The sequence below is a fragment of the Octopus bimaculoides genome, chromosome 24, assembly GCF_046866305.1.
Source record: "Octopus bimaculoides isolate indiv1 chromosome 24, ASM4686630v1, whole genome shotgun sequence".
Classification (NCBI taxonomy): Eukaryota; Metazoa; Mollusca; class Cephalopoda; order Octopoda; family Octopodidae; genus Octopus; species Octopus bimaculoides.
This window is the reverse complement of record NC_142951.1, coordinates 30495707-30507753: the sequence shown is the minus strand read 5'-3', so window position 1 is coordinate 30507753 and position 12047 is coordinate 30495707. Positions and strand designations below refer to the sequence as shown.

Here is a 12047-nt window from a genome sequence, read left to right as displayed (position 1 = left end):
ATTTGACTATTATTTTTATTGGGTTCATCCAGCCATAGAGACTATTGTTGGTTCGGCTGACATTTTGTTTAGTAAACAAGTATAATGTCATCTTTAATTAAATGAATACGATTAAAGAATTCGTTATTTTCATTATTACTTGAAGTTAGTCACAAACTGTTTATTTCTAGTTTTAGTAACATTTGCAGGGAGTTGAATATCACTAACCTTTAGTTTCTTATTTTAACTAATTAAATATTTCAGGCCATCAACAGTAGAACGAACAGCTAATTATTTGTTTGTTATTTAATAGCGAAAGAAAAAAAAAAAACTCTTTTCTTTTAGAATATTATTGAAAGATACTTTCTATGCATGCAAAATAAAAAATAATGACAAAATTTTCCATTTTTAAATTAAACCAAGCTGTTTCATTAATCTTGAATATATTTTTTTAATTTGTTTAATTTTCTGATTGGGTTTTAATGAAAACTTTTGAAATATTTAAGTCTATTTTAATGAGACAGTACAAGAATGTAATTAACAATAGTTAATTAAAAATCTATTTGGAAAAAACAATTATAGTTTTAGTTATATAAATGTATCATTTTTAGAGAATTGTTGAAACTTGGGAAGAAGAAAAAAACAACAACTTTTCAGTTCGTTATGAAGTCATTCAGCTTTGTAAGCACCAACCCAGGAAAAAGACCATCACTTTTCTCAGAAACTGGAGAGAAGCCTAGTTCACTGAAACATCAACGACTGCACCTAGTTTCCACAGCCCCAGACGGACAGCTGGGAGTAGAGTAAAGGTAAAGTTTTCTTCTCGAGTCCCACCAACTCACAAGGGCCGGTTTCCCCAGTTCCCATGGCATATATATTCCCCATCTGGATGGGGTGCCTACTAGGGGTTTGCTGTTACTGGGATGCAAGCTAGGATTTGATCGATCCTGACTGAGTCAACTGGGTGAGGAGGTATGAAGTTGAAAGGGCCAAAAATCTCTTAAAACCACAGAAATAGTGATGATGTATCCTAGAGCATTTGTGAGATGTATTGTGGGGTTAGGGTTAGGGTTAGGGTTAGGGTTAGGGTTATGTAATGTGAGTCAGATAGGTTGAGTATTTTGAGACAGTATTTGGGAACTGTTGATTTCTGACACAGGCACATGACCAGCTGTTTTGAAGGGAAGGATAAATTAATACCATAGACCTCGTTAATTGATTGGTACTTTCTTTACTTTAACGACCCTAAAAGGACAAAAGACAAAGTGGGGAATATTGACATCAGATATTGAGTGAGAGAGAGAGGGGGAGAGGGAGAGATAGGGGGAGGGAGAGAGAGAGAGAGAGAGAGAGAGAGAGAGAGAGAGAGAGAGAGAGAGAGAATCCTACTGAAACAGGGTGCTCAAGTGGGAAATAATGGTTTCAAATTTTGGCACAAGGCCAGCAATTTCGGGGGGGGGGGGGGGTTAAGTCGATTACATTGACCCAATTTTCAACTGGTACTTATTTCATTGACCCTGAAAGAATGAAAGGTAAAGCTGACCCCAGCGGAATTTGAACTCAGAGCAGAGACAGATGAAATGCCAGTAAACATTTTGTCCAGCAATGCTAACAATTTTGCCAGCTCACCGCCTTATCATGTGAGAAACACTGACATCAGACACAATTAGTGAGAGAGAGAGAGAGAGAAAAAGAGAAAGAGAGAGGGAGACAATCCTATTGAAACAGGGTGGTCATGTGAGGCAAATAAATGATATTGTTGCATTAACAAGTTAACTCCTGAAGTGTAATAATAACAGTGGTAGGCAGAGCAGAAGAAATAGGCTAAACAACATGATGGTTATCTAATATAAAGGCCACGGTCACAAGAAACAAGAAAACAGTGCCTTCCTTAAAGTAAATTGGTGTTGTTTGTTTGTTACTCTATGAAGAAATGTCAAGTCATTCCTATACTGTCAGCATGAGACTATGAGACTGTTACTTCTATTGTTGTGAATTAGCTTGTTTACATGATGTCAAGAATTTAGATTAAAGGGTTGACTTTCAAACAAATCACTAGGTTGAATATGGGACATATATCTTATCTTTAATGCTTTGTTTTTTTTAGTTGTCTCAGTTATTACACTGTGGCCATGCTGGAGTACTGCGTTGGAGAGTTTAGTCAATTAAATTGACCCCATGACTTGTTTTTAAGTTTTGTACATATTCCTTAGTTTTTTTTTGTTTTTTTTTGCCAAACTGCTAAGTTATGGAGATGTAAACAAACCAACACTTGTTGCCAAGGGGTGTGGTTGGGGGAAAACAAAGGCACATACACACACACACACATATATATATATGAAGGCTTCAACACAGTTTCTGTCTACCAAATTCACTCACAAGGCATTTGTTGACCTGAGGCTGTAGTAGTAGTAGATACTTGCCACAGTGGGACTGAACCCAAAACCATGTGGTTGCAAAACAAACTTCTTAACAACACAGCCATGCCTGTGCAAAACAACAACAAAAAAAAAAGGAAAATACTAAAATAAAAACAAAATTATTAATTAATCTTCTAAAGAAAATGTTTCCCCCTTTTTTTCTTCTTGTCTTAGAAGATACTAGCTGTCAATATTCATTCTCATCATCATTGTTATTACCACTACCACCACCTATACCATAATCATTGCCACCAACACCACCGCTGCTGCTACCATCACCATCACCGTTATTACTGAACCAACATCACCATCACCACTACAACCACCATTGTCACCACCACAATCAGCACTACTACTGCTGTCACTACCACTACCACCACTGCCACAATCACCACCACCACTATTATCTCCACCACAACCACCACCATTGTCTCCACCACCACCAACACCAATGCTGCTGCCACCACCACCATCACCACCACCACCACCACCACCACCACCACCACTTCTGCCACCACCACCACCACTGTTATCATTATCCTCTTAAGATCTCATTTTCCATCTGGCATCACTTGTCTGATGGTTCTAAAGAAGAGCCAATCGTCAAATGTTGCCATCCTTTTGTCATTCGGATCCATCAAACCCCCGTCCTCCACCTCCCAGTTTATCTTGCGTGTGTTTGTATGTGTGTGTGTGAGTGTGTGTGTGTGTGTGTGTGTGTGTGTGTGTGTAAGTTCATTCATTCATCATATATATTCATAAAGAGATAAAGCATAACTGATTAAGGAGATTGTATTTCTATTTAAGTTACAAACAAACCAGATAAATTGCTTTTTTAGCAAGTCAAATTAAAATTTCAACATGACGAGTAAGTTTTAATGAGACTGGAAATTAGAGCTTCGAAATCGTCCTGGTCACAGTTGTCATTATCATCATCATCATCATCATCATCGTTATCATCATCATCATCATCATCATCATCGTTATCATCATCATCATCATCATCATCGTCATCATCATTATCATCGTCATCATTATCGTCATCATCATTATCATCATCATCGTCATCATCGTTATCATCATCATCATCGTTATCACCATCATCATCATCATCATTATCATCGTCATCATCGTTATCATCATCATCATCGTTATCACCATCATCATCATCATCATTATCATCGTCATCATTATCATCACCATCATCATCATCATCATCGTTATCATCGTTATCATCATCATCATCGTTATCATCATCATCATCGTCATCATCATCATCATCATCATCATCGTCATCATCATCATCATCGTTATCATCATTATCATCATTATCACCGTTATCATCATCATCATCACCACCAACATCATTTTCCTCTTTGTCATCATAATCATCATAATAGTCAACATAGGCGCGGGGGTGGCTGTGTGGTAAGTAGCTTGCTTACCAACCACATGGTTCCGGGTTCAGGCCCACTGTGTGGCACCTTGGGCAAGTGTCTTCAACTATAACCTCGGGCCGACCAAAGCCTTGTGAGTGGATCTGGTAGACGGAAACTGAAAGAAGCCCGTCGTATATATGTATGTATGTGTGTAAAAAAGTTTCCAAAACTATTTTCATAGAAAGATGCCTCCCACAAACCCCATCATTTTGAAGGCTGTGGTTTAAAAAAAAAAAAAATGAGGAAAAAAATTTTCCCCACAAATTTCTTCAAAATCGTAATCTATTCGGTTTGAAAGGGATTTGTATAAATATTCATTAAAAGATACCCATCAGAAGTCATAAAGGGGCTAAGGTATAGGTAAAGAAAAATGGTCAAACTCTGTGTAAGGAGTAGACAACCACCATATATATACATATGTATATGGCCGGGGTGAAGGAATAAATTAGAAACGTAAAAATAAAAACAGAACACAAAGGATTCCGCGGTACACGGGTTTCAAGCTTTATACACAAACAGTTGTTGCATCATAATATGGGTATATAATTGATAGACAGGATGGTATAAAGCTATCTTCAGCTGCAAATGTATTCTTTCCCAAGCATTATATCACAAAGAAGAAGTCACCAAGAAAAAAGCAAAAGAGGTGCTTGCAATTATCAAGTATTACCTCTAAAATTTGCTATATATGTATATGTATATATATATATGGATAATAATAATAAATGGAGCAAAACGCATGTCAATAAAAGTTACTTTAATTCCTACACATGTTTCAAAATAAATGAGAGCTCTTTCACAAAGAAGAAAGAGCTGTTGGGGTTCCTCATATATTTCTCTTCAGGGAGTTCATAATAAAACATATAATAGCAAGACAAAAACGAAATGATGAGGTAACTTACGAGCAGAGATGTTACATGGTCAGTTTTAATATTTAATAACTGAGATAATATTAATATATACATAAACTAATGTATATATATATATATATATATATATATATACACACGTACAACATACATAGAGAGAGAGAGAGAGAGAGAGAGGAAGAGAGTGTCAGTAGTGATTTCAAATTAGGTACTCTTTCAATATTCAATACAGAGAAATTATGTGAAATGGTTGCATGAATTCTTTGGAAAAAAAAGCATATAGAATACAAAAGATGTTCTCTTACCTCCTTGTGATCTTGTGCTGCTTTGATTCCTGCCTCCATCGCAAAATGAAAAGCAGCAAGTGCTTGAGCTTCTTCACGCTTGCTAGAAAGGACTGGGATAAGACGGGTAAGCCATTCCCGGGCACATCCATGCTGGTGAGATTGATCACTTTCGGCAAATTCAGTAGGGGTGTGGTTTTCAATGAAAGGTAATACAAGTTCCATGGTACCAGACTTGATTACAGCAGCTTCGATCTCTTTGTTAGAAACAAGGGCTGAAATGGCGAGGCAAGCATAGTAACGAATGCTGTCATCGTCATTAAACGCTAAAGGAAACAGCCATTCAGCGACTTTGTGTTTTATCATCAGCTCCTGATTCTCAGGCCCTCCATACAAGGCTAAATTAGCAAGGGCAAAAGCGCAATGACGTAGGGTCATTCTGTCCGTGTACCGACACCAATGAAGCACAACATCTAATCCACCAAGCTTGATCACTTCTCCACACGTATTCTCAGAAGTTTTGAATAAACTTTCAAGTATTCCGGTCGAAGTACGAGCCATATCACACATATTTTTGGTTTTGTAAGTCATTTTCACCACCGTGTCAAGACCGATTTTGGCCACGGCTTCTCGGTTTTCAGTTGTCATGATTTGTTCTAACACTCGGCCAGATGCTCGCAACAAGTCTTTGTTTGAGGAACCACAATTGCTAACAATCCTTTCGAGGGCACCTTCATGGCGAATGATGTCACAGAGGCCATAGGCAAGATCTCGACCATGAACAGGTGTCGACCAAGCATTCTCAATTAAGGCAAGCATCTCTCGAAGAGCAGCGATCTGTTCCGGTGTGGAGCCAATGTGTAAAACGTGAATTTTGTTTCTCAGTTCCTGCGAGAATGTCTGCATGGTAGATTTTAGCGTGGTTTTGCTCTTTGTAACGATCTGCTCCTGCTGACCACCTTTGGTAAATTTTACAGACGTTGATGACAAAGACGAAGAAGAAAAGCTGTAACTCTTCTCTTCCTTACACAGCTTCTGTGTGAAAGTCGTCCCGCTGTCTTCGTAAATGCTAGATGAACTTTCACTGCTAATAGAGCGGGAGAAGTTTTTAACGGGTTTTTCAATTTGCAGCTCTTCATCTTGAGGAATAGTTTCCAGAGCACGTGGGGTGCGGGGACGGCCTTTCTGCGTTTTGCTGACTTCACATTCTACGGCTTTCGATAAGTCGTAATACACGGTAGAGCACTCGGATACCTTATGTCCGACATTTCTAACACGAACAGTTTCGTCATCTGTTGTATCGACAGACGAAGATATTCCACTTTCAAAGTTCTGAATTAGAGATGCATCAGACTGGGATCTTTCGAGGGCTCGGTAAGGGTCAAACTTTTCTGTATCGCCATCATCATTTTGTAAAATTCCTTCTGACATAATACGGCGTACCGTGTTATGGGAGTTATTAGCACCACAGGCATCATCGTCTGAGACTATTTCCATCTCCATGAATTTGTTTCTGTTAAATGCTTTGTTAGGCTGTTGTTGTTTTTGGGTTTTGTTTTCTTGGGGTGGTTTTGTTTTCTTCGTTTTTCTGTTGTTGAATTAACTTGTGTCGAAGTACTTTCTCTCTTAGTTGTCAGTCATCAGTGTATGAAGAATTTTCTTTATGTGATCCTTGCAAAAGAAAAAGAAGAAGAAAAAAAAATAAATATCACTTGGCTGTAATAACTCGGGCATTTTATATAAGAAAGAACGAGAAGAAAGAAAGAAATTAACAAAGAAAAATAGAGGGAAGAATATACAGTAAAGAAAGAGAGGGAAGAGAAAGGCAAACATGAAAGAAAGAAAGAAAGAAAGAAAGAAAGAAAGAATGAATGAAAGAACAAGAGGATGGGAATAAATATGCAGAGAAAATTAGGATGGAAAAGAAGAGAAAGAAAACAAAAGATGAAAAAGAAAAAAAAAGAGGAAAAGTAAGGAGATTATGGTTTAGAGAAATGGATGGTTTCTTTCTCAATCAAGAGATTATTTTTCCATATAACAGGAGGATTAGAAGCCACGTATAAGAAATGTGATGTTGGATGTGGTGTACTAAGAAGCATGGGCAGAATTTAAAGAGGAACTTGCTGGATGCACGATGTGAAGTTGGAAAAAGAAAAGAGAAAAAAATATATATATATATACATTAAATGCAAGCAGAGAGAGAGAGAGGGAGAGAGAGAGGGGGGGGAGACGAGGAGAGGAAGAGATTGAGTGTGAAAGACATGGCCAGTCAGTATGTGTGTGCGAGTGGAAGAAAGACGGTGGCAGCAGACGGATCAATAGCAGACATTTCTAAATACTAACCGAAAGATAGAAACCTTGCCAATCTAATTTATATCAAAAACATAACTGGTTGAAAACTGGATTTAAAACATAGTTTGATTGCATTTTGTAAAGCAACACAACTGCAGTAATTTTGCGAATAATAATAATAATAATAATAATAATAATAATAATGATAATAATAATAATGATAATAATAATAATGATGATGATGATGATGATGATGATGATGATGGTAATTATAATAAATAATAGTCCTTTCTGCTATAGTCACAAGGCTTGAAACTTTGGGAGGAGGGGGCTAGTCGATTACATCGAACCCCAGTAAATAACTGGTACTTATTTTACTGACCCCCAAAAGGAAGAAAGGCAAAGTCAACCTTGGCAGAATTTGAACTCAGAACATAAAGGCAGACGAAATGCCGCTAAACATTCCGCCCAGTGTGCTAACGATTCTCCCAGCTCACAAACTTAATAATAATAATAATAATAATAATAATAATAATAACAGTAACCATAAGAGCATCACAGCAAACCACAGCACATACCCAAGGCACACAGAGCTGCACTCGGTAGTGAAGTGAAAGCACGTTATAAAAATAAAACTACTGAACAATAATAATAATAATAATAATGATCTTTCAATTATTGGCCACAAGGGCCAAACACAAAACAGAAGGGGACAAAACAACATAAGGGACAATTGGGGCTTAACACAAAAATTTGTGTATAAAAATTAAAACAAAAACAGTTAACAACAAAAATTCAACAATAAAATTCCCCAAAAGGGGGTAGGGAGTTCCACCCAGGGACAACCAAGGAACCCTACACATCCTGATCACCATGACTGCCAAGGACACCTTCAGGAGGTGCCTCTCCCCTTCTCAACTCCTCCGGCTTACAAGCATGTGTTTAGAGCAGGCCTATCCACATGGGCCATCCGTGCCACATTCACCCACCTTTGAACAAAAATACTGGGGAAGGGGCAGTACTTCCCCCTCCATCCTTACTTTCCTTTACAAGTGGAATTTGAAAAAGTTGATGGAGGGCCTGGCCAAAGAGGAAAGTATGTGCCAACTGTCCTTGCAGCCTCATCCACCACACTACCTCTTTCATGATAGCCACCAGATAGAGGAAAACTGCCTTCCCTTTCTTGCCAAAAGAAGAGGGCGGGGCGATCTTGACGAGGAGATAGCTATTTTTACTTCTTTCCAAGATCCTTTACCAAGATATTGTTCTACAAGTTGTGAAAAAAAAAATGAAAAAACAATTAAAAAGAAAGACACAGGTGTGGCTGTGAGGTAAGAAGTTAGCTTCTCAGCTACATGGTTCCAGGTTCAGTCACACTGCGTGGCACTTTGGGCTAGTGCCTTCTACTATAGCCTCGGACCAATCAGAGCCCCGAGTGGATTTGGTAGACAGAAACCGAAAAAAAGTCCATTGCATAAATATCTGTGTGTGTGTGTGTGTGTGTGTGTGTGTGTGTGTGAGTTTGTTCCCCAACCCTGCTTGACAACCAGTGTTGGAGTATTTATGTCCCCATCCATAACATAGCAGTTCAGTCAAATAGACCAACAGAATAAATATCAGGCTTAAAAAAAAAAAAACATCACTGGGGTCAATTTGTTTGACTAAAATTAATCGAGGCAGTGCCCCAGCATGGCCACAGTCCAACAACGAAAACAAGTACAAGAAAAGATTAAAAAAAAATATATCCTTTTTTTTCTGTTTTTTTCTATGGTGCTACTGATATGAATATATTTAATTAAACTGAAGACGGTAGTTTCTGAGAGACTAAACAGAAAGCAACTCCAGATTTTAGCACCGTTATGTGTTATCAACCGATACCACTGCACCGACACGAAGCGACACCTCTCTTTCCATGACCCCACCACAAGCGGTATCGACAATACGCTCTTACTAGCAATTATAAAATTATCAAAAAAACTTAACATGCGTAATCAACGTACAATGAGCAATCTATAAAATTTTTGCAAATTTTCTTTCTTTCTTTTTTTTTTTTCAATTTTTAGATCTCTTTCATGTACGAACACCAGTCTGGCAGCAACAACAAGAACAACAACAAAAATAAATGATAAATGATATATAAGTGCAGGCGTGGCTGTATGGTAGAAAAGTTTGCTTCCCAACCGCATGGTTCCGGGTTCGGCCCCACTGAGTGGTACCTTGGGCAAGTGTCTTGTGTTATAGCCTTGGGCTGACCAAAGCCTTGTGAGTGGATTTGGTAGATGGAAACTGAAAGAAGTCCAGTGTGTATATATGTGTGTGTGTGTGTCCCACCACTACCATTTGACAACCGGTGTTCGTGTATTTACGTCCCCGTAACTTAGCAGTTCGGCGAAAGAAACCGATTGAATAAATAACCAGGCTTTACAAAAAACAAAACAAAAAAAAAAGAAAAATCCTGAGGTTGATTTGTTCAACTAAAAACCCTTCAAAGTGGTGTGCCCCAGCATGGCCGCAGTCCAACGACTGAAACAAGTAAGAGAATAAAAAGGTAAAGAGAATATAAGATGTTCTGAAAGTTTTCGACACCCCCCACTGCCATCGCTGCCGCCACCACTGCTGCTGCCGCCACCACTGCTGCTGCCGCCACCACTGCCGCTGCCGCCACCACTGCCGCCAGATGTCAATGATTAAGCATTGGAAACCTGGCATGAGCGGGATGCATATCAGCAGAACAAAACTTGATGGCGCAATCTGATAGAAAATTTAGCGAGCCACTGCACAAAACTTTGGATGGATGCCACCAAAAACCACACACACAACTGCAGCTTATCTACAACTTCCTGGTGTTGTTGTTGTTGCTGGTGCTGCTGCACCTTGATTAAATGCTTTGTTTATGAATCAAAGTTTCAACAGAAATCATGTATTTAGAAATCTCTAGCAAGAACAGCTTATCGAGAATCGCAGGGGAATAGTTTCTCTGAGAATCTGATAAAGTTTCAGAGAATAGAACATAGTATTTATATTCATTAGATTTGTTTCGTTTTGGTTTATTTTATTTTGTTTATTTTTTTACAATGCACTCCATATTCTTTTTTTTTGGGGGGGGGGGTCCTAGACTGATTGGTGTAACAAGGAGAGGCTGATACTGTAATGCAGTTAATGTCAAATTAATAAATCATTGCAGGTATTTTATTAACACCTTTGGCACGAATCTACCAAAGACCACTCCCAATTCTATGATACAAAATTCATCATTCATTTTGAGGCTGATAAAATAAATATCAGTTGAGTACTGGGTCAATGTAATCAACAAGCCCCTTCCTTACAACTTCAGGCTTTGTGTCTATAGTAGGAAGGATCATAATTATTAAGGCACCGAGGTGGCAGAATTGTTAGTGTGCAAGACAATACTTTACAACATTTCTTCAAGCATGTACATTCTGAGTTCAAATCCCTCCAAGGTAAACTTATCCTTTCATCCTTTTGAGGTCAATAAAATAAAGTATTAATACCAGTCAAGCAACTGACTTATCCCTCCCCTCAAAAGAGCCAGCCCTGAGCCGAAATTAGAAATAATTAATTAAGGGTAGTGAATTAGCAGAACCATTATTAGCAATCCAGACGAGATGCTTAGCAGCATTCCTTCCAGGTCTTTATACTTTGAATTGAAATGTAACCAAAGTGGACTTAGCTGTCCATCCTTTCAAGGACGATAAAATAAAAACCAGTTGAGCACCAGTAGGGGTCAACGCAATCAACAATCACCTCCCAACCAAAAAAATTGCCGGCCTTGTGGCCAATATAAAAAGTATTATCTTCCTTATTTCGTTACTCTGATATATTCAGATTTGTGTCTTCCATCATGGCTGTTACAGTCACTTAATTCTGTTGCTACGGCAACCAAGATAAGGACACGAGTTGGGAGAATATATTGGAATATATCAATGTATAATAATGAGTTAAAATATAAAACTTGTTGAAAAGTAATGGCTTGCCTCTTTGGTGAATATTCTTCTTTTGAGACAGCCAACAACAGATACATACATACACACACAGATATATAAACACATATTCATACACACATATATATTGATACACTCATGCATTACACACATATACCCATTCCTATGTATATGTCATACACAGACGTACTCAGACATGCATGTACACACGCGCACACACACACGCACACAGGCATATGTACACATCTATAAATACACATATATATATACACACATCGATACATACATACATAAATACATATAAACACACACATACATATGTACACACACACACACACACAGATATATAAACACACATATTCATACACATATATATTGATACACATACGTATGCACGCTCACACATTACACACATATACCCACTCCTACATATGTCACACACAGACATACTCACAGGCACACACACACACACACACACACACACACATCATGGCTGCACCGGTCCAAGTCTAATGTAAAATATAATTTTATCCTATGTTTTGGCTTTATTTCTATAGCCTGATCCCCTTCCTAACATCCACCACTTCACAGAGTGTTCTGGGAGCATCTTATCATGGCACCAGCACTTGGTAGGTGTTGTCGTGTCCTTGAGAAGACCAAAGGTGTGCGCCAGACCCTACGTTGCCCATGCTTGTTGGTCAACCACTTTACAGGATGTATTTTGACACCAGCACTAGTTATGGTGGTGGTGGTGGTGAGGGGGTGTTGGTGATAATAAAAGTGATGAAAATGATGGTGATGA

General features: G+C 38.3%; 1 protein-coding gene across 3 annotated transcripts in view; it reads right to left on the bottom strand.

Moving 5' to 3' along the window:
• Positions 1-12047, bottom strand: part of LOC106883896 (NAD(+) hydrolase sarm1) — a 126064-nt gene that overhangs the window by 81811 nt on the left and 32206 nt on the right. For all 3 annotated transcript variants that reach the window (XM_089341408.1, XM_089341407.1, XM_089341409.1), the window contains exon 2: positions 5013-6662. In XM_089341408.1, coding sequence (XP_089197534.1) covers positions 5013-6494 — 1482 coding nt within the window. In that variant the 5' untranslated portion in view covers positions 6495-6662. The remainder of the gene's footprint in view (positions 1-5012; positions 6663-12047) is intronic.